Source organism: Siniperca chuatsi, linkage group LG8, assembly GCF_020085105.1.
Source record: "Siniperca chuatsi isolate FFG_IHB_CAS linkage group LG8, ASM2008510v1, whole genome shotgun sequence".
In the NCBI taxonomy this organism is placed as follows: domain Eukaryota; kingdom Metazoa; phylum Chordata; class Actinopteri; order Centrarchiformes; family Sinipercidae; genus Siniperca; species Siniperca chuatsi.
The window spans coordinates 6015787-6039138 of record NC_058049.1 but is presented as its reverse complement, the minus strand read 5'-3'; the positions used below and the strand labels follow the sequence as shown (position 1 = coordinate 6039138).

Sequence of the window (23352 nt, the reverse complement as noted above, 5' to 3'; positions counted from 1 at the left end):
AAAAACAAGTTAATATTTCATCCAACGGCAGCTTTTACTTATAAATGTGGTGCCAATATCGACAGAAGGCAGGTCGTCCCTCACAGTTTGAAGTTACTGACACGTGTATCTAAAAAAAGTTGAAATGTTACATCTTAAACCTACATGAAAAGATGATTTGCACTGGAATGACCTCAGCTTTTCGAAAAAACACAGTTTAAAACTCAATCTCAGACCAGTGACCTCAGACGTTGACCTGCATGTGGTTTAGAAGTCCTCTTATTTTTTTTTAATATCGTCCTGTAGTCCCGATTTCAACAAATAAATGTTTATTTCATATTTTTTCTAGCCTTCTTTAATTGTGATGAAAAATAAGATCAATATTGTGAAGGCTAAAATCAAATCAAGACAAATGAAAAAAAAAGTCAAAGCCAAGATCTATAATAATCTTGTAATAAAATAAATAGGTTGTGAGACAAAAGTTTATAATATCCAGTGTCCACAATGATACTACAGCCAGGCATGATGAAAATACTGATTTAAACTCAGCATCAGAGATATACTCAGCGCCTATAGGATTATTATAGGAATATTCTAATAATTTTCAGTATGTCTCACAGATCAATCACTGCAACACGACCAGTGGTGAAAAAATTCAAATCTCAAACACTCATCTGCTAAATTTAATTGATGCACCAGAATTCCTGTTGCGCCTTTTTGTGTTTCGATAATTTAGAAGAGAAAAAAATCCGCAGCTTCAAACGAGGACTTGAACTCGGTCCAATGAACACACCGAGTGTGTAGGCGCCATAGAAAACGGTTCACCTTATTACACAAACCAAATTAACCACTCAGCCAATATTGTGAGCCTAAGAGGTCCGATGACTGCCTCGCCAGTTCGTTACTTTCATTAGAAAGATGTTATTTGCCAAATAAACGGAATAATGAAAGTAATAAAGACAATTACAAACTCATTTGAATCATAAAAACACACCCGGAAGTTTAGCAGAGATTATACTGCAGCAGTGCAGGGACAGACTTGCAAAAACGTTGTGTTTATTTGGCAAAAAAGATGGCAAATTATTAGGTTTATTACTGTGTGTAAATTGCAATTGGGTTTTTAATCTATAGAGACAATTTCTAACTTTCATTTATTATGCTACTTCAATTTTACCTACTACACTGGCAAAGAGCTGATTTAAAAGTCCAAATTATTAATTAAAAACAACAATAAAAACAATGTCAGTGTAGGGTGAAATAAAACAAAAAGAAATCAAAACAAAGGGGGTATTCGCTACAGTCTAGCACTGGTGTTGTGGATGTGATTGGTGTGCATATACTGTTTTCACCTGAACAAGCCTTTTATACTGTGTCGCCATATTCACTGGAGCATTTTTATTTTGCTCTGAAAAGAAAAGGTGAAATCAGTCAGTGGGGTGAGATCATTTGCTTCAGAGCATATGTGCTTGTTTCAGTAGTTTTCTTGCAAGCAGCGTCCTGAAATAAAGCAGAATAATGCGGGCCACACATCGTGCAAACACATTATTAAAAACAGTTGCACCTGAAACAAGGGACTTCACCAAAGTTGCAGATTTGTATTTGTCCAAAAGGGAGATTTTAAACCACACAAAAAAAAGGCGTCATACATAAATCACAAAAGTGGTCGTTATACCTGATAAAATGTTCATGTTTTGCTGCTTCAGTGCAGAAGACCAGAGTCAAACCCAGAGTGGAAACAGTTGGAGCAGACGGGCAGAAAGAAGAGGCAGAGGGGGAATACTATGTGAAATCCTGCCCAAGGTATACGGTCGCTTAAAAGGCTTAAAAGCTTGGAGAAAATTGGATCAGGGAGAATCGTCACCCAACTTTCATTATTTCCAAGTGGTGTGATTGAATTAAAGGGCAAGATGGTGGTTGGAGAGGAGTGGGGTGGATGGGTAGCTGGGTGGAGGGGGGCGGCGGTGGTGGTGGTGGTGGAGGGGTGCGTAATGGCGTGGTATTAAATTCTAATTAGAGATGCAGGGGATCAATGATAGGGAGGTTGGACAGCCCGGGCCCCCAGTGCCAGCCCAATAGACTGATGAGTTATTGTCATGTAAAAAAGCGCTAGCAATAAGACCAAACGCTTTGCTATTGTCCAAGCGGAAAGAGCCAAGTTTATTATGAGGACTATATGCTCTAGAGACCTCGGGCTAGGCGGCTCTTAGGGGGCTTTTCATAAAACAGGGCTAGGTTCCTATAAAGGAGGCCAGTTTTGGAGCAGGCGCTGAGCAGTGAACATCTACCCACCGTCCAGCCTCTTTCCAACCAGTTCAAACCAAACAAGTCATCTTTCCCCCCCAACTCAGACCGCGCGTCCTCCTCATTTTTGTTTTTATTATTTTTTACTTTCTAACCCAGTTTTTTTGGGGGTAGTTTTTCTTTGATATTTTTTTTCCCGGGAAGTGCAGCTTTCTAACTCCACCGAGCCTTCTCAAATGTATAAAATGGAGTATTCTTACCTAAATTCCTCTGCCTACGAGTCATGTATGGCCGGGATGGACACGTCGAGCTTGGCATCGGCCTATGCGGACTTCAGTTCGTGCAGTCAAGCCAGTGGGTTTCAGTACAATCCCATCAGGACCACTTTCGGGGCCACCTCCGGCTGTCCGTCCCTCACGCCGGGGTCCTGCAGCCTGGGGACCCTGCGGGACCACCAGAGCAGCCCGTACGCCGCAGGTAAGCAGCGGCTCCGGAGCCTCAACCCGGCGTATTATAGGACCTCTTGATTGCATTTGAAAATGGAAATGTGTTTAGTATTTACCAAACGAAATTTGCTTACACAAATGAAAGAATTTATCACGTTAGAAGCGATTGCAGGCAAGCGGTAATTCGGTTACGGGGTTATACTATCCCAGTCACACCCAAAACCGCCAACAGAATTATCTTAAGCTGCCAAAATGATAGGCATAATTTATTTACTTTGCGATGAGACATAAAGCTTCGAAAATAATTAGATAACCAAAGACTAAAGCTCATTATTGACACCGAATTGGAGTTACAGTAGCAACAAGCGGGGCGGATGGGAACATTATGACAAGTTTTCAAACTTGAGCCTCAATCCGAAGAGCAACAATTAGTTTAACATTACAATTAACCGCATCACAGGTCAGCAACGTTATCAACTCAGAAGTAATTCACAGGTAATCAAAGGCATAATACAATCGAGAGCTTTAGCCCAGCATCCTTAACCCGATTTTGTACAAAATATCGAATTTAAATTTACTTCCATTTGACAACATCACAATTACATACACTCATATCTTCTACTGCACAGATAAGACAGCTGCACGTCTAACGGTGACATTTTATTTCGTTTACAGTTCCCTACAAACTCTTCACGGATCACGGCGGACTGAACGAGAAGAGAAAGCAGAGGCGCATCCGGACCACGTTCACCAGCGCCCAGCTGAAGGAGCTGGAGCGGGTTTTTGCTGAAACGCACTACCCGGACATCTACACCAGAGAGGAGCTGGCACTCAAAATCGATCTGACTGAAGCCAGAGTGCAGGTACACAGCCATCGGCTCCCCAACAGACGCTAACCTGCTCCCATACGCACGATTACACACAATTACGCACGGGTGGATTTATGATGCAAATAAACATTTTAACACATTGCGTCTAATCACTCATTTTAAACAGATATGAGTGAAATAAAAACTTTACAGCTCTGACATGATGAACTTTTGGCCTCCAACTGTTTTCGCCATCTAATACACAGTTATGAATTGATGCGCAAAACAAAGAGATGGTGTTTGTCTTTAGGGACACTTTAAGACATTTAAACCTCAAAACGCATTTACAAGCAACCTCAACTGTGCTAAAGAGCCTTATTGGTCATGCCATCTTGTTGAAAATTGAGAGCGAATAGTTTTAGATGAGCAGTGGTTGATTTATTTGGCACAAACCAAACATTCATGGTGGTTTAACTTTTGCACTTACACCCATTTTCCAGGTGTGGTTCCAAAACCGGCGTGCCAAGTTCCGCAAGCAGGAGCGGGCAGCTGCAGCGGCCGCAGCGGCTGCCAAGTCCAGTTCTGGAAAGAAGTCCGACTCCAGAGATGAAGAAAGCAAAGAGACCAAATCTACCGACCCCGACAGCACAGGAGGACCGGGCCCGAACCCCGTGCCCACCTCCAACTGCGGCGGACCGAGCCCCACCGGAGGCCAGGTCAACACCACCGGGAACGGACAGGTGGACCAAGTGAAGACATCCGTGTCCACCGGCATGGGGGTGACAGCACCGAGCCAAGGCTGGGCCACCGCCCCGGGGACCATCACCTCTATCCCGGACTCATTGGGTGGGCCATTCGCCAGCGTACTGTCGTCTTTGCAAAGACAGAACGGAGCCAAAGCTACATTAGTAAAGACCAGCATGTTCTAATGAAGCTTCACAGCGGGAGAAGAAACACAGAGCAGAGTTTCCTCATCCTCCGGAGACTGAAAAGCAATTGCCTGAGAGAGACTTAAGGACAATAAAAAGCAGTTAAAAAGAAGATGACAACTCTGTTATTTTATTTTTTAATGCCTTGCGCCGTTTCTTGTGGTCAGTGGACACTTTTGCTGTAAAAATATCCATCTTGACAAGTCACATTGTCTTATAACAACAACGTTTGTTTTTCTTAAAACAAGTGCAAGTGGGGGAAATGTTTCCAGTCATGTCTAAAGACTGCAATCCTGGCAAAAAAAAAAAAAAAGGCTAATTACTGTACTAATAACAAAATGACACTTCTGAGATTGTTCATGCATTAATACAGAACAAGAAGACATATCTCATCCCAAAGCAAAATGTTCCTCTTGTTTTAAGAAATAAAAGACACATTTAAGACTGAATACTGGATGAAGTGACTTGTTAAGATGAACATTTTTTGGGGGCCAAATTTATGAGCAAACACAGACGTCTGCGCACTGGAAACGCGTCGTGCCATCATCAGTGAGCAAAGGAGCCTCGTTAAGTCACATTATATGTCAGAGTTCAACAGCTGCTTTGTTTGGTAGAGAGACGTTTAATATCCATGACTGAGGATGCTCTCACACAACAAATATCCAACGAGACGCTGACGCATTTTGCTTCTCTGTTCTCTATAAGACACAACCTGCTGTTTGGAAGTAGCCTCTTACAGCTGTGTTTCTGTATCCAGGGCTGCTGAGAGTTTAGTTTCTTTAAATTATCGATATAAACACAATTATTTCCTCGAGAAAAAAAAAGGCACAAACTACTGCAATGTTCACCTCTGACAGGAAATCTGTATGTTTTGTGTGTCTTTCTACGGCAGTGTTTTTGTGGCTCAAATTGTATAGTGTTAATACGTATTATTGTCTCCTATAGTTGAACCATAGGCCATACTCCCTCGTAGATCGACCATACAAGTCTTTTTGATGTTTTACAAAATTCCCTCGGAAGAATTTATTTTGGGTAAAAAAAAAAGGAATGGATGCAAACATTGTATTTATTTCTATATAATTTGCATGTTGTCTCTTTGTCTGATTTTACAATGATTTCACTTCCATTTTGTGAGCATTATGTAACTTGTTTTGTCCAGGATCTGAAAGTTATTTATATGTAGGTAATGAATGCTTATATTTAAGAAGGAAATATTTCTACATGTGCACATAGTTTTCCAGGTGTACCATTGAAATGGTTGTTGATGATAAAAAAATAATAATAGTCCAAGTTGCTTTGTCATGTTTTCTTTGGATAAATAAGGAAACCCAGCACAGTTATTAGTTATTATCACTGCTGGCATTCACAGGCTTACATTTTCATTAATTATATAACCCTAAAAACAGACTTTTAATGACTGCTCAGTCATAAATGCTATATAATGCGAAATAAGTTTTTCGACCATGGTCGTTTGAAAAGGCCAGAGATTTCAGCACCACGGACAGCACCGAAGCGCTGCGGTGCAATTCCTTGAGTCTTCAGGATTTAGGTTTCCTAAAAAAAATAATAAAAAAAGGTGAACATATTTGCCTTTAGATTGACCCAATTTCAATGCAAATGTCCTGAATCAAGTGTGGGTCTTCTTAAATCCGACCGAATTTGAAAAAACACTCAAATGATGCCAAGAAAATGTCTGGAGAAAAGATGGAAACCACCTGATGTGAATTTGAAACAAAGCATTATGTCACACCAATACGTAGGCATTTTAAAATCATTTCAAAGAAAATTATGTTTCCAAGCTCAACATTGGACTGACTGACTTTCTTAGGTGGAAATCTTGAAGCAGGTGTTTCACCAAAATCTGTAACCCGTCAGATTCTGTGATGCTGGAGGATCAACCACAGGAAAAAGACTGATAGGTTGACCAAAAATTGAGAGGCGAGGTCTTACTGCTCTACACACAGACCTATGCCAATACTGGCCACCATTTTCTTTTGTTGCTGTCACAGCCATTACAATTTGTGTCACAATCTGTATCTCTGGGATCACATTTTTTTGGTAACAGCTACATTTTATGACCCAATCTAAAGATTTATGGCGTCACAGTTTTGGATTAAGAGCTAGCAGAACTTGTGACCCTGTGAAAATATTATGGATGCATCTTTTTGGAAACATGGTAACAGAGCTCAGATTCCTAATCAGGTCATAGAATTCGGTGTAACACCTGGTGCCTGAACCTGAACCCAACACTAGCCTTAACCCCAACCAGTCATTTCTACTAAATCTAACCATAATTTGACTTGAACCTAAATTCAAACCTAACGATGAATCTCACATCACTGGCAGAATTTAAGACTCCATTAAACTCTGTGTTAATGGACTTTATTCTTAAATTGTGGCTGTTCTTTAGCCTCATTTCTGAATTACTGTCTGTTTATAGTATTTTTCTATTTAAATCTGTGGTCTGATTAGTCTGCAACTTTTTATTGTGCCGTTTTTGCCAGGTCTCCCTCAATGAGACTTACCTGGTTAAATAAAGGTTCAATACTAAAATAAATCAATATATAAACCATGAGGGGAGCGCTGCAGTAAACACTATGAGGTGGTTATAGCCGCAGTATCAAATGTTTTAAAGTATTTATTTACCGCGTTTCTCCCGTTAGTTTAAATCTTTTAGCTCGTGCATGATCTGTTTTGGATTACTGCAGAAATAACAGACAAAAGCCCAGTTTAAATTTATAACATTTTATTTATAAACATACAGTATGCTATAAATGCCATTGCATTTAAACATCAATTAATCTATATTTCGCATAATGTTCAGGTGAATATTACAATAAATACAGAACAGACGTAAAGGTTTCATTCCCCAACTGTTAAGAAGAGCTCCGTCTCAAAGATCCCGCTATAAGAGACTCAGCCGAAATTTATTCATGAACTAAATGAGGATAAAAAAAAAGAAATACACAATCGGAACAGAAGCTTAAAAATACTGTAGATCAGAGAGATGAACCCGGAGGAGAAGCTTGGCTATAGGACGCAGGTCAGGAGGAGGAGGAGGCTGCTATATAGCTTTCATACAGCAAATCATTTGGTTTTAGGCTTAAACGTGCATTTTTGCATCCACAATACATAATCGAGCTCTTCTCATACAAGTTAAAAAAAGAAAAAAAAATAAGAAAGAAGAAGAAGCAAGTGACTTAAAATGTCCAGCTGGCGGCACAGATCTTTCGTTTTCATCCAACCAAATATTGCACAGATGCAACTGCTGCTGGTATGTGTGTTCATTATTACCTCTGCTGTTTAAACTAGGTGTAACATGTACTGGCGATTTTTGTGTTTTTATTTTTTTTTTATTACCACTGAGCAATTGTCAAAATTACCTCAATTAATAGCATACAGAAGTCTATTTCGCTCTAGAATAAAACATTCAAAATTAAAATCAATGGTTTCCTCTGCAGTATATAAGCTATACTGTGTATTTTTTCCCAACTAATGTACTCCTCTGGTTTTTAAATCACTGCAAATCACAGAGGAAATGTGAAATTAAGGGTGTTGTTTATGTAAAATAAACAGTACTTATCAACTGAAGTAAAGCATGATGTAAGGGAGGGCTGCAGCCTGTCTGTCTGCAGTTTAAGGGTTCAAATTTGGCCAAAATCCCTCCCCACACCCCCAACAAAGAATAAAAGGGAAATAAAACACCATATAGCTGGTGGGGTTTTTTCCTGCATCACCTTGCTTTTCCTAAGGCACATTGAAGACCTGACTTTCCAAGCGGACAGGCTGGCCGAGGAGCAACCTGCTGTGAGCCAAAAGCACAGAAACGGCTCACAAGTCGTGTTATTGCCCTAATGATGAAACTACATCCATAATATGTGTTTATATTGGAAGCTAAATTTATTCTGGAGCACAGAAGAAGAGACATAGGAGGTCACTGTAAGGGCCAAAGGATAAAAACATTTGATTTATTGTGTATGTTGTGTTTGTGGATCTAAATAGTGGGTGTATAGTGACCTTTATTGCACTTTCTAAATTAAGTTTCTGTATATCTTTTTGTTTTTATCAATTACTTCATTGAAGGGGTGTAAAATAATTCATATTTTTCAGATCCAGCCTGTTAAGAAATAAAAAAAAAATCCAATCTGAGCTGACCGCATATTCAGTTATCTCTCCAGTTTTTGTAATTTTATCACTCCAAATTAAGAAAATCTTTCTTAAATGATAAATAATGATTCAGTAACTATGTGATATACTGTATTTCCATTATATGGAATTTAAGGGTAAATATTTGTATTTTTTCCAACCAGGAAAACAGAATGATTCTACTTAACTGTGTGTTTACTCTGACAGCATAGGACGTTAACATAGCCTACCTGCATTTGAAGCATCTGTAAATGTTATTGTGTTTTCTTTTCAACATGGCCGCCTCCCCAGAACAGTCTCTATCTCTCTCTCGCTGCATGATGAAACAGAGTCTGTGGTGGTACGTGGACCAATGATGAAACAGAGTCTGTGGTGGTACGTGGACCAATCAAATCCAGATTTCACTCAAATATCAGATGACATAAACACGAAGAATATATATTTGTTTAAACGTCTGACTGTCCCCCAGATCCCTGTTTGGCCCCCATGATGAATCTTCATTGGTTATTGAACTGCAGAGGATGCAAAGATCCCGACGCTGTGAAGGACATGATTTGCAGATAATCTGGTTAAAACAGGGACGGGGTTTCTTCCACGAACCTTGTGCTTTTCTGTTGAGCGTCACAACGTGGTTGGCTGTCCGGCCGCTTGAAAGGAGAAACAAAGAGAAAGAGACCCACAATTTTATACACCACAATTGTTTCTTTAAGGTCAAGGACATGGGGATCAAATTAAATAAAACCTCTTAATTTGGGATAATGACTTACGGTTCTTTTGATTGAGGCCCTGATTTGATTTTGTGGTTTTCTGATCCCCAAATGATAACAGCTGCTGAGAGGTTATGTAAATGTGAGTCTTTTAGAAAGCATGGACTTTTGCTCTTGTGCAGGCAAGGTGAAAAGGACGGAAAGTTACTGTCATCCTCTCCCAGCTGCTTCATCACCCGTTTCTCTTCCTCCCTGCATCTTCCTCTTGATGCAGACTCAGATCCATTCCTCCATTCAGTCAAGCCTCACTGTGTCTGACACTTCTTTATTAAAGCTGCACTGGGTAGGATTTTTAATATTAAAATACACTTATCTTATCAGCCACACAGTGGGGCTGCAATAAAGAATGAAACCTTTGAAATACACCTTAAATTTTTATCATAAAATAGTGTCAAGTTTACTTTGAAAAAACAATAAATCAAACAAACCTGTTTTATGAGCACTGTATTTACTGCTGGTGCTACAACACCATCACCTTATTGAAAACTGCATTTATTCATCAGTGGAAATATGATATATGGCCAACATTAGCAAACAATAAGGAACAACAACACCTTACCCTTTTTATAATTTTAGAGAATGATTAAACTCTCTCTTTATGAACACTGGGTAACAGGAAAGTTATATATTTGTTTTTTTGATATTCATGATGGTGACTGATTTACTTGGAACCTGCTGACAGAACCTGACCACATTCGTTGTGTTGGATGAAATGAAACATAGTTTTAGAGACAGAAGACAGAGAAAGGTGGTGAGACAGAAAAGAGAGAGATGGAAGAAAGACATGGGAGAGAGGGGTGGAGGGACTTACAGCGGGAGCGGATGTAGCACTGGTGGCAGTTGAGGAGGCCGTTTCTGATCCGGACGTCCGTCCCCGTGGTCGTGTCACCTAACTGTCCCTTACACACCCCACACTGAAGAGAGAGAGCGATAAATAGTTAATATTAATTATTCATTAATTTGTTATTACAGGTGAATCTTAAAGGATAAGGCTATTGTTATTCTATAGTTTTGTTTCTGTCAACAAACCCCATGAAAAGACCAAAACCAACAATCTGTTAGTCTCTCAATGCTTCCTGACTTCCCTGCATGTGACACTCAAGCCCATTGGTTCCTACTGAAGATATAATTCTTTAAAAATATATCATAAATATTTAGTTTAATTTTCACAAAAGTCTCAGTAATTTCCCAAACAGCAGGGTACAGCAGATTTTAGAAAACATTATTCAAACGGGACTAAATAGTACATTTGCTGGGGACTATTTTCATCCTTGGATTAATACATATTTGGTGGTCTAATGAGTATTTTTGGCAGCAGGGTGGTGTATGTGGCACTGATTCAAAAAGGTGCATGTCACCAAGTACAACAGTGTGGCTCACTGATATGTTTCTAATAGTTTTAGTACAAAAATTGAGCTCTACGTCATAGACGAATAAGCTACAACAGGCTTTGAATACACAGACTATACTTGTTAGTTGGATCAGTTCATTGTTGGTTTTTGTCTTTTCGGGAGGAGGAGGAGGAGGAGGAGGAAGAGGAAGAGGAAAGAAGCCTTATGCTTTCATCCTATTTAGAGAACAACACCACTGCAAAGGTACCGTAGCATTCATACTTCTAATGGATAATCAAAGAATAAAAAACAAAATAAAACAGAACGATACTGAATCTTGACATAAAAAGCACTTTTGAAAAGACAAGTGCTCTCTCTGTCACCTACCTTAAAGCATTGAATGTGGAAGTAGAGACTGAGGGTCTCTATTATCATGGCCGCCCCCTTCCCTAACGGCTGCCCACAGCTGGAGCACAGCTTCTTCCCACTGACAGACCTACAGGAGAACGAAAGAGATAGAAAGACAGAAAACCTATGATACTAGAAGGGACTGCAAATTTTGTAAAGTACTGATTACTTTTCTGTTGTACCAGTTAAGCTCATCTGACAGTGAATATCAAAGAGAAAGAAGAAGAAGTTATTAAGCTGTTCATTTGTCAATGTAATGTTGTACTGAAAAATTGAGAAAGAGAGGAAGAAAAAGAACAAAGAAATGCTGTTAATACAGAAAAACTAAATCCCATCTAAAATGACTCTCTACACAGTAAACAATAACTGATCCTGATCTAAAGGTCAGATAGCTCAAGCATTTCCACTATCCTTGCAGTGGACCACAGTGAACAAAAATAGATCTACAGTATGTCTTTGCTGTTTTTGTCCTTGTGTTCAGTAATGTTCATCAGGTCCTGTGTGCTTGTTATCTGCACAGTTGATGCCATCATGTGTTATTGCAAATGTGAAAGAAAAACATGTACTTTTCACTGTAAAATAAAGAAACAGATGAAATAAAAACTCCTCTATTTCCTCTGTTTAATGTATTTCATTGAAATTCCCACTGCATTCAAGGGTCCTTGCTGCAGTGGTACATGTTATGAGATGGGTAGAGAAATGTAGGCAGCAAAGCAGAAAATGACAGTGCAGAAATGCACTACCCCCCCCCCCTCCATGTGGGCTGTTTGTGATGGCACTACCTGTTGGGTGCTGGAGGCAGCGTGTCTGGAGGTTGTGGACATGATGCAGGGTTTTTTGATGAGCTGCGGCCCACGTTATTATAAATGGGACCACTCCTGGAAATGGACAGTAACATGCAATGTAATGATGACTTACTGCTACAGCGACTCTATTGGCTGCCAGAGAAACAATCCAAGTCAGAACAAGCAGAGCAACCGAAATCTACTCAGTAATGTTTGGGCTTACTTTATTCTTTAAAATGCAGTATTACGTGTTACTATAGTTTATGATTATACTATTACTATATACTATTGTTATTATTGTTTCCTTTTGTGGAGGACAACTATGGGGGAATATGCAGGTACAAGATGCCACCTGCTGGTCAAACAGATTAACTGAAGATGTTACCAAAAGCCCTGCTGGTGACTATTCTGGTCTTCTGAAATGTGTATTTACTGCCGGGATGAACTGTGCAATCTATTTGGATTTAAAATGAGCAGTGTTATGGTGCCTTGACATGTTGAGGAATTCGATTCAACAAAACAAGTAACGAAAGGAAATAAAACAATGTTTAGAATTAAACTTGTAAAACAAATCTTATTATTACATTATTATTATTATTAAAATAATATTGTAACTTGTTACTTGTCACTTGAAGATATTCTCTGTACATACTGGTGCTGTAACCTGTGCTTGGTTGTGTCGTTTACCCCACACTGTCATTAAAGGACACTGTCTTCAGTATGATTGCAACAGTGTGCTCTTAACTTGTAATACATGAGACAAATGGATGTAAAATTTGAAAGGGACTGAACTCTGGATAAAAAAAAGACTACTAAATCCAGGAATTGTGGCAGAACTTGGACTGAAGGCTTCTCAAACACACAATCACACACCTCCGGTCTCCTGCAGGCCGGCTGGGCTTGTTGCTGTCTGCTGTGGGCTCTTCTTGTTTCTTCACCGGAGTTGAGGTTTTGGCCGGCATCGGGGGAAGTTTTTGGCCGTTCAGCAGACTGTGACCGACTGTTTCTGCCTGACTGCTGCTCTGACTCACCGAGCTGAAGATCAGGAATAAGCCATGTTGAGAACAATTCTGTTTGCTATCATACCTAACACATGTCACATTGTGTATATTTGCTTTTCATACTGAGTTACTGTTACTTGACTGTAATTCACTGAGATCTATGTTGTAGATAAAAGTTGCAGATACACAACAATCAGAACAAGACAATGATTTGCAAAGTTCCAGTTTCCCAAAATACATGTAAAAAAAGACAGCAAAGTAAAAAAAAAAGTAAAGTAAAAAACAACATTTCATTGTGTATCTGCAGGTGACAATTAAACTAAAACATAACAACAGCCTATTTCTAAGCTGTTAGGGCGCACTGGTCTCATTTTTTCTTCTTCTCTGGCAGTTCCTTCAAATCTTCTACACACAGTGCCCACCTGCTTATCACATGATAGGTAATAACCTGCTTATCACATGATAGGTAATAACCATAAGGCCATTTTCAGTATTTCACTAACCTTCTGCCTGTTTTCATGCTGTCATCAGCGGTGCTGATGTCACTGGTCCTGTCATTTTCTCTCCGTTTCCATTCCACACTCTCTGTGCTGCCCCTCTGTGCCGTCCAATCACAAACGGGGAACAGTTGTTAGCAGAACCAACCAAAAAAAATAAAAATAAATAAATAATAATTCTAACCAACTGTCACCCAGAGAATTGCTACAAAATTAATGCACGCATCTAACAAACTAACTAACTATCTATAATCAGTCATTCACCGACTGCCTCTCCAGCAGTTCCTGCTTGCGTTCCCAGTCGGCCAGTGAACGGACGATGGTGTCCTGGGGCTCCGAGGTGGAGGAGAGTTCCCCTCGGCTGGGGGAGGGCAGGGCTGAGGAACGGGGAGTCAGAGGTGTCACAGTTTCCTCCAGTATCCTACGCTCCTGTTGTGATGGGAGAGTTAACACATAAGTACTATCATGGGTTGAGATTATCAGTCAGCAAATGCACTTTTCTTTTAGATTTAAAAATACACACATATTATACATTTAATGTTTGTTCTCATCCAGAACAACAGGAGTCCAAAATTATCCTTATTTCAGATATTCTGAGTGTTAATTATACTGAAAACAGGGTCAAAAGACACAAAAACACATCACAGTGCAACATGTGCCCTCAAGCATAAACATGCACACACCTCCTCGTGGTACTTCTTCTCCTCCTCTGCCACCTCCCTCTGCGCTTTCTCCCACTCTTCCTTCAGCTTCTCCTGCTCGCGCCGGTATTTCTCCTGTTACCATGGCAACAGACACATGACATACAATACATAGCCTCAACAAAGAGGAAGACTAAACTGCCTGCAGGTGGATATTTGGACAGGAAAACAGAGCTGATGTGCAGACATATCTGGCATCAAAATGGCTTTGAGAGGCTTTTCAAAAGGCTTCAGTCTTAGTCTGAATCAGTCGATGATAAAATTTTCTCCTAGTGCATCCTGCTTAACTTAATCCTAGAAGGGATTGAGACCTGTAAATCCTGATGTAATAATTGGTAGACTATATACAATTTCCATGTGGGATGCCCTCAGTGTGTACTTTAAATATAAGCCTTGACTTAGAGACATAAATGATGCAAAGGTAACTTGTTAATTGTCTGTTATGGCTAAACAGTGGCTCAGATCTGATATTTGCGTGTTAGGGATAAAAAGCAAACAAAAGAGACCAGAAGCAGGCACTGCGGACAAAAGAGCATGCAGACCCTGAGGATCACAGGGTTCCTACACAATTTTCATTTCAAAAGCTGCCTTAAATTAAGTTTAATCTTGATGTATGATACTATAATAGTAACTGGGCAAAACAACCACAAAAAAGATAATATTGAACTGACACTTAATATTATTCTAGACAAGCACAAACCTTATAAGACCATATTTTCACTCTTTTCCTACTTGTGTAGGAACCCTGAAAGAAGGCCAAATTTAAAGATCCAAGATTTAGAGAGAAAGCAACTTAAGTAAGACCAAGATCGAGACGCAGAGACAACATATAATCATAAGATAAGTAACAAGGTAAGGTAGGTAAAAAGCACATTGATGCACCAGACATTCATCCATTTCAGCACATCTCATCTCAAACAGTCCTGCAACAATCGGAAAGCAGAAATATCTGTTCTCATCACTGTTGTTTTCGAAATTGATTTATCAAGATTACACCGTAGATGAGTACAGTATATCAAGGATACCAATGAATCCTTTAAATGTTTAAAAATATGTGGACCTGAGATGCACCTCTGATTGGCTGAGGAGAGAGAGGGTGATTTGGGCAGCAGCAACAGCAGCAACCTTGGACAAAGTCCTTGTCTGTGTATTTGCATGAGATGGAGACAGTGAGCAGATAAAACCAAAGTAGAGGTTTTTCCACTTCACAAAATCGCCCTCTAGTGGTCAAAGTGTGCATAGGAGTAGTTGGGGTGTGCCTTTGGGGGAGGATATGCTCAATATAAAACAAACATGGAGGCAAGCTTTGCAAGTAGCAATGAAATGTGGTTAATCCATCTGATTCTGAGCACAGACTGTCACACAGCAGCTCACTGTGTTACTACATTGTTTCACTTCACTTTCAGGGTTTAGTGAACAGTTAAGTATCCCAGGTCAGGGCTAAACATCTGGGTTAAAACTGGGCTAAATTTGTTTGAAAAGTGAAAGGTTTTTAGACATTTAGATTACATATATCCTTTCCCCCCTTATTCTAAAACATCTAATTTACTATATGTCAACATCTAGTTAGGACCTGCTTCACATTGAAATATAGTAACTGAAATGCTGTTTAAACAACAGTTATAATGTAACCTACTCTAAGCAAACTCAGCCCAGTTTTAAGTCAGAAGTCTAGACATCTTTTTCGCCTGGCCTATGCATTGATTCATGTATAGTGTTTTGTTTGTTTGTTAACAACTCATCCAAAAATCTGCCTGCCATGGTAAATACAACATACGCAATTCTCTTTAATCTAAAGCGTCTTTGACCCAAATTCAATCATGTGGGCTGTGCTAGTGACATGATGTGTCCATTGAGATGCACTGTACATTTTTAATTATAGTCTTGAACAGAAACCCCAGTGAGCCTCTGTTCTATACATTTCCCTATGTATTATTTAAACTATATGATTATCCATTTATGCATTTGCTAGCAAACATTTGAAAACGTCTTTATCTTTAAGAAAGGTACATGAGTTATTTTCTAGAGTCAAAACCTTTGATGAGTTTGACACAGCTATGTTGTCAAAGCCTCATGAAAGGTCAAGCTGCTATATGATAAATAACAAATTATCATGTTATACATACATTTATTGTGCAAATGGTTAATAAAGCTATAAGTGCTGATTGCCAAACTTCATAGCTGAACTTGTAGGTCAGCTATGTGTTTGAATAACATACAGACAACAATTTAAAAAATCTCTTCAAGTTTGTAGCAAGTGTATGAGGCTTCATAATTAGCCAGCTGGGCTGAGGTTTACCTCAACCAATAATTTCTTTCTCTAGGACTTGTCTGTACACTCGGTTGCTAAAACACAATAAATATTTATAGCTAAAAGTTCTGCAGCTGATCCTCACAGTGCTGGTGCCTTGCTCTACCCACTAAGCTCCATAAGGAACTGAACCCCTAACCTCGTGGACTCATGCGCCATGCTTTACCCTTTGAGGTATACTGTGTACCTGCAGCATGCGCTCCTGCTCTTGCTGCCACCTTTCCTGACGCTTTCGCTCCTCATCCGGGTCCCAAGACCAGCGGTCACCCCGCCTGGCCTGGGGCAACACCGGGACTGACACCTGATAGACCCCAACACACACACACACACACACACACAACATGCACAAATACATACGGCACACAAATACACACATGGCACACAAATATTCATGCACACAGTCACACCCACAAACCAACCACCATTCACACACAAACACGCACACACTCAACCATGAAGCCAATGATAGACCAACAGATTGATATGGCCCCGACACACACACACACACACTCAACACCAATGTGCACACACATCCACCACAGGAAAAGAAGAAGGGAAGGGAGGAGACAGAAATAGTTGATCTACCACAACAGCACTACTCCAATGCTAGCCAAAGGACGCCTACTAAGGAGAGAGAAGACAGAGAAAGAGACAGATGAGCTCAAAGGAAAACAAAAGCAGTCTTGGCCGTTTTCTACAGCATCCTCATCTGGCATGCTACACAAACAGCTCTGTGTGTCCTATGAGGTGTAGTAGAGCCTTGCAGTATGACACGGTGAGTTCACAAAACTGCACAAAAAACTAGTGCCTGATCTCAGAAAATGCTGATTAAATTTTGCTCACAAACCACTTAATGGGACTGTGAGATACGATCATCCTTATATTTAAAATAGTGGATGTTTCTAAATGTATACTGTGCAGGATATTAAGTTTTGAACAGGCAGATGTAGGCAGTCTTTTTCATACTTTTCATGGTTTATGTTATGTTTTTATTTGGATGAAATACTTTTTATAAAAAGGTACCTGGTGATTTTTCCTTAATCCTACCTCCAGACTCACGAAATTTGTTTTTCTTTTTTCCTGAATTTTATCACCCTTTCAGAATTTGACTTCTGTTTTGTCTCTGTGTGCATGCAGTATGTTAAACTGAACTACTGTAACCCAGGAGATATTAAGCCAGATGAGAAGCAGTAAAAGGGTTTTTCAGAGTCTGACCACAAAATATTATGCAGCCAGATGATACTTTTTACTCACGTTTCCATGGCAATCCTTCTCCGTCTCTTCTGTAGAGGAAGTGTGAGAAGAGACAAGTTAAAATACAATTTAAACAAACATTATGGATACTGGATCAAACTAAATGCATTTTGATGGGGCAAATATTTAGGAAATTGACAACATCCCAAGTGTTGGCTTGACAACCTAAGGAGTAAAGATGCTGATGAAAGAAAGCAAAGAGAGAGACCAGTGATCAGTCCACCAAGAACAACATACTACATCTGGAGTTAATAATAAGTAGCTGCCTTCAGCTTTTATTTTGTCTTTATGTTTTGATTTATTCAACCATAAATTTAACCCTTTTTAAAATAACTCTGCGTAGGAGCGATTCAGATGTTGAGGGAGACCTAATGTTGTACCTTTGGTGGAAAAGCTAGCAATGTAAAGCACACTGTTTCAAAACATAAAACTGATCATTTATAGAGTTAAGTAGGTGACCCATTAGTAGTAATTTTATAAATTGACCTAGGAGATCTACTTCATTGGATATTTTGGAAAGAACCTTCTGACCGTGCATCCTAATCAATATGATGATACTAATATGAATCAAAATGAAGTACTCTTTAACAATGACATTTACACAGATGATTTAGACCTGGAACAACTCTGCATTTTTTCCCCATTGTACATAGTTGGTAGTGCAAATGAGAAACTTCAAAACACATTTAAAACAGAGAGAGAGAGAGAGAGAACATCACTGATCATCCACAAAACTCTGGAAATGAGTGAAAAACAAGAGACGGGACAGAACGGCTGTTGTTTAGCCCTTAAAGAAACGGCAGGGAAACCCTGTACATTCAGCATCCAGGGACGGAAACATGAGCTCCACCGATGAATGAAGGGGTTTACCTGGCAAAGTGAAGAAGTCCCAGCGTAACTTAGGGTGGCTGGTTGCCAGCGGAGACCTGACACTGTTTGCAAACTCTATAGCGAAATAAAAAAATATGTGGGTGGAAGGAAAGGAGGGAAACGAGGGAAGGAAGGGAGGGAGAGGAGCGATAAGGGATAGACAGATGTCAAAACCAGGAGTTGGTATGGACATCGAGAGAACTGGGGAAGGCTTTTATAGTTCTGCTCCAGTGATACTGTAGGCTAAATGAATTGTAACTGGAAAAACAATATTTAGTTTTTAAAAAGGTTGTAATTCAGACTCAGTAAAAACTCAAGGTGTTTTCTACCCCACTAGAATTTCAAGACAATCCTAACTTGATGGAAAAAAAGTCAGAATAAAGACAGAAAAGGAAACAATTGCTTTTATTACACTACCTGGAAAGATAACAGTTTACCTATTTTATACATGTTTTTGTTGGGTCTCAGGTCTAATTAGCTTGTGTACTCGTCTACATTGTGAAAAGTGGAAAAAGTGGACTTTAGTGTGAGAGTCAATTAGAGATCATTGTCAGTTGAGCAGATAAGAAAGGTGAAGCAGGAGTTTGTGCAGGTTGCCAAAACAGGTTGATAATAGTCACACATTATTAGAGGCACCCTTTAACGCTGATTCATCTTGCTGTACAATAAAACAGAAAGAGTGACAGGCTGAAAGGCAATAGGGAAAAAAGCCAGCAAGAATGAAATGCTAATCAAACTCAGAAAACAAGGAGATGTATGGAAAAGAAGCTGCTGGCTTGTTATTTGGAAGTGAGAAGTTTACTAACTTGCTGTCGTTTCCTTTGATGGGTGAGATCCAAATGATCCTGGTGCAGCTAAGCTTGGTACATTCTCCTTTTCCTGTGACGTCTCCTGGGAAGTGGGAACACTTGCCTGCAAGGAGATTCAAAGATTATCCGTTGGATGGCTGAGTGATTGTTTCTTTGGATATGTTTGGTGGCAAAAGTTTACATTAGTTTGGTTAGCAGCCTCACCTGTAAAGTTTCCGGCTGACTTTGCTGTGTGCTAACCACTGACTGGACAAGGTTGGAGATGTTTTGACCAGATGGTTCAGTTTGTTCTTGTTTGACTTCTGAAAAAACAGACAACGCAAGTTTATCACTGCTGTTAAAATCATATGAAAAACAGAAAAGTAAAGACACTTTCCTTTTACATTTTTTTTCCCTCAAAAGTATTTTTCTTCTTCATGTTTTCCAAAAGTTTTAGGGTCAAATTGCAATAGTCCATGACCTGTAATGATACAAGTCTATGAGCAACCACAAGGGGTCAGCATAGCAGCATGCCGTTCAGACCTGCAGGTGGTGTTTGTTGAGCTGCAGCATTTGACTTCTCTTCCACTGGAGCAGCTACTGACTGGGTTCCAGTCTTTTCAAAGCTTTCTTCAGGCTTCTGCAGCTCCTATAAGAGTCACATATGGTTTCCAAGTTGAATAGTGAAATAAACGAGCCTGAGATCAAGAGGCCTGTGTAGTGCATGAGATCTATGTATAAAAAATGATTGATTCCAGTCTTGATTTCAATAAATAAATAAACTTGCCAAAAGCCTTGCAAGATGGTAAAATGCATGCAAAGACAGCAGTAATACAGTACGTAAACAAGTCACACAGGTATTTTCTTCTGATTTCTAGTGTTTCAACTAATTGCTATAAGAGGAGGAAGGGAATGTAAAGTAAATAACTAAATACACACACACGTGCATGTATGTACAACAACAGACAGAGGCGTTTCAGTTTCAAATGAACTAATCAAGGCTTTCTGCAGCAGTGTTGAGAGACTTAAAGCACTGTGTGCCTAGAAAACTGATTCGATTTCTAGAGATATTTAACAGCAAAACATCCCGTTTGTGCTACTAAACATACCCTGGATCCAACCAATCACCCTTTGATTTTTCATTGAGAGCTACATATTAAATATATTCTGAATGGACTCAACCAGGCTCTACTCTGTAAGAAAACTAACCATAACAATGACCTTAGTAGGGGTGTAGCAGTACATATGCTAGTCTTGAACTGTTAAACTTTTAAAAGAAGGAAGGTGCAGGAATGAATGACACCTACAAAATGATTGCTGACAAGAGAGCAAAGCAGATTAATTTTGGGATCTTTATAATTTGATTAGATTCAAGGTTTTATTTTCACGTTTTATTGTAATCAACCATAAAAGATCCTAATCCTGACCGATGGGAGCGAGGTGGGCCGGCTGGGTGGTGTCGAATGCTCAATGACTTTCTCTTCTTTGACGTCCTTAGAAGCCGGTTCTGTGCCACCTTGTGCCTCCTTGGCCTTTGTTGACACTGGGCTTTCTCCTCCGGTTGAGGTGTGTGGACTGTGTGTTGGTGAGGCTGCTGACGAGGGAGCATCTACAGTGCTGTTGCTGATTTTGGAAGGGGACGCCTGGAAATGAGGAGGAGATTCCCTTCCTTGACTCTCAGGCGTGGTGGGAACGTCAACACTTCCTACGTCGCCATTGACTCGGAGCAAACCATCCACCTAAATCGGAAGACAACAAGTTTAATGTTGGCTATATATACGCATTACGCACTGTACATTTTAAGGAGATACTTTAAAAGCATTAAAGGTAACTTAAGAAGTGTCCAGACGTACCTTGCCATAGGGTTAAATGATTTGCCCAAAAATCTGTATCATGATAAATTGAATTCAGGCTTGATTTTTAATACACCAGTCCTGTCTTGTATTGTGTCACTTCTGAAATGTTTGTCTTTATTACTTAAAATACGACGAGTTGAAGATTTGGACTTGAGGGTGGGCTGACTGGTTAAAATTTTTCTTTAAATGGATATTGTTGCTATTCTGTTTAATTTAAAGGGATACTGGATTATTTATTTATTCAAAATTGAGTAAATTTGAGACTCGTAATGTCTATAGTTCGTTAAATTCAGTTACTTTCCAGCCCTAACTTGACTTACGTGGGTGAAAAATCAGTTTATAAGTATGAAACATCTAGAGAAAACATTGCCTGAAGTTCCACTACAATCAGGCTGTTCTAGCTAAATATTTTCAATACTAAACACAATTAACTGATGACAAATAAAAAAATTTAAATAAACCCCATGCCTAAAAACCCAGTGCCCTCATTCGTGGTCATTACCAGCTCCTCATCTCTGTTCGTCATTAGCTATTCAACTAGCTCACAACACCATGCTGGCCTCTATGACAAAGAGGCACTAATGTATGTGTGAGGAGCTCCTAGTGAGCGGTAACTTAAGACACAGTGGTGGAGTTGGGTGAATGCAGTCTCTCAGTCTGCCCCCCATAGCCTCCACCTTCTCATCCCTCTCCTAGCAGCCTGTGTGGGCCCTCTTTGTCCGCTGGGAGCCCACTTCACATTGAGAGGGCCCTACTTGTCAACTTCTTAAGTCAATAGGGAACAGAGGGCTCCATTCAAAGCCGGGCTCTGCTCAGACTCCTGACAAGACATTCCAGAAAAGCACTCTGCTCCATTAGGTCTGGTAATAACCTGCCCCTCCCTCCCCGCCACACCAAAACATAAGATCTCATTTTGAATATTTCCATTTGGCAATTTTTCCAGAATAAAAGGAAATGGATCCTGTTGAGAGTACTTTGAGCTAAATTGAAACATTACATGCTTCTTCTGGGAGGGAAAGTCTTGTGTTTTCCTAGAAACCAGCTGGCTCATCACCATGGTGGTTCTGTGGCATTCTAATGTAACTGCCAAGGGAGCTGGAGGGGAATTTACCCATCAGCCTGTGAGGAGGGCAGCCAACACTGAAAAGTAACTACAAGTCAAGTGGTCAAGACCTCAACCATGCCCTCTGCAGAACTGCTGTGGTTACACTGACCAAATCTCAATAATTTCATTATGTATGAAGAGAATTCATCACCATATAAGGAACCTAAATAGAGTTAACACTGTGGGTGGGGCGTTGTCTAGCGGGGAGATTTTACTTTGGCAACCAGATATTTGAAAGGAAACAACCCACATGGCCTTTGGAGGATGCTGTAAAGTATATTTACAGCAACAACGCATTAATTTTTATTGTTGGGAAGTGATCTGCTGAGATAATGACAAGTGCTTTAGATTCAGTCTCACCTTGCTGGGCCATGGTTCAGCCGCTGTGGGTCGGGACTGGAAGTAAGGCTTGGGCGTCAGCAAAGGCACCGGTTTGGGCGACAGGCCTCGGGTGGATGGCGGCTCAGACGAGCGAGAGCGAATCTGAGGCCGCTGGTGTGAGAAGTCTTTGGGAAACTCCTCTATTCGCGCCTCCAGTGTAGACGTGAACTTCGGAGCTGGGGCGGACTGCTGGCGCAGATACCTCATGGGCCCGTTGGGATCCATGTCAAAGGGATCTGGGGTCGTTGGGGAGGAGGACAGGGAAAGAGGGAAGGGTGAGCAGGGAAAGGAGGGATCAGCAGATATGCTGCGGTCCAGGAGCTTTGGCAGCTGTAGGCGTTCCAGGACTGTTTCACTGATGGAGAAACGCTGGGCGTAACGTTGGAGGATGGATGATGCCTCCTCTGGGGTTCTGGCTCTCCTGTACGCATCCCGCAGCTCTTCCTCACGACGCTCCCTGTTAAGAGGGAAGGAGGTACAGAAGGGAAAATGCAAAACAGCTGTGTTAAATGTGAAGCAACTGATATGACAAAGTTTGATTTCTATTAAATAAATGTTAATAAACTCATCAAAATCAACCACTTAATCTATCCTTTAACAATTGTAAAAAAGGATATGTATATGGATTTCAAACCATATCTGAACTAGATTTGATCAAAGTCTCCCTCTCCCTCTATATAGTCTTACCCATTATACCAAGACACCTATTTCTTCTACTTCACTATCAATCGAGCAGACTTGCTCTTC

The 23352-nt window shown here is 40.1% G+C and overlaps 2 protein-coding genes across 17 annotated transcripts in view; one reads left to right on the top strand and one right to left on the bottom strand.

Annotated features, from left to right (window-relative positions):
* The first annotated feature begins 2060 nt into the window (after nt 1-2060).
* On the top strand, nt 2061-5694 carry phox2bb (paired like homeobox 2Bb). Its single transcript, XM_044204535.1, has 3 exons — nt 2061-2697; nt 3342-3529; nt 3976-5694. The coding sequence occupies exons 1-3, from the start codon at nt 2457-2459 to the stop codon at nt 4402-4404; spliced, it is 858 nt and encodes a 285-aa protein (XP_044060470.1). The 5' UTR covers nt 2061-2456; the 3' UTR covers nt 4405-5694.
* A 1439-nt stretch (nt 5695-7133) lies between these two features.
* Nucleotides 7134-23352, bottom strand: part of LOC122879921 (LIM and calponin homology domains-containing protein 1-like) — a 90704-nt gene continuing 74485 nt past the window's right edge. For 12 of the 16 annotated variants that reach the window (XM_044204517.1, XM_044204519.1, XM_044204526.1 and 9 more), the window contains 16 exons: nt 22585-23062; nt 20691-21002; nt 19807-19912; nt 19489-19586; nt 19282-19387; nt 18476-18550; nt 17606-17634; nt 16539-16652; nt 14023-14115; nt 13604-13768; nt 13346-13440; nt 12715-12876; nt 11839-11934; nt 11036-11144; nt 10129-10231; nt 7134-9197 (listed from right to left, as the gene is read on the bottom strand). In XM_044204517.1, the coding sequence (XP_044060452.1) occupies nt 9172-9197; nt 10129-10231; nt 11036-11144; nt 11839-11934; nt 12715-12876; nt 13346-13440; nt 13604-13768; nt 14023-14115; nt 16539-16652; nt 17606-17634; nt 18476-18550; nt 19282-19387; nt 19489-19586; nt 19807-19912; nt 20691-21002; nt 22585-23062 (2167 nt within the window). In that variant the 3' untranslated portion in view covers nt 7134-9171. The remainder of the gene's footprint in view (nt 9198-10128; nt 10232-11035; nt 11145-11838; nt 11935-12714; nt 12877-13345; nt 13441-13603; nt 13769-14022; nt 14116-16538; nt 16653-17605; nt 17635-18475; nt 18551-19281; nt 19388-19488; nt 19587-19806; nt 19913-20690; nt 21003-22584; nt 23063-23352) is intronic. The other 4 variants (XM_044204521.1, XM_044204522.1, XM_044204520.1 and 1 more) reach the window with 4 other exon arrangements.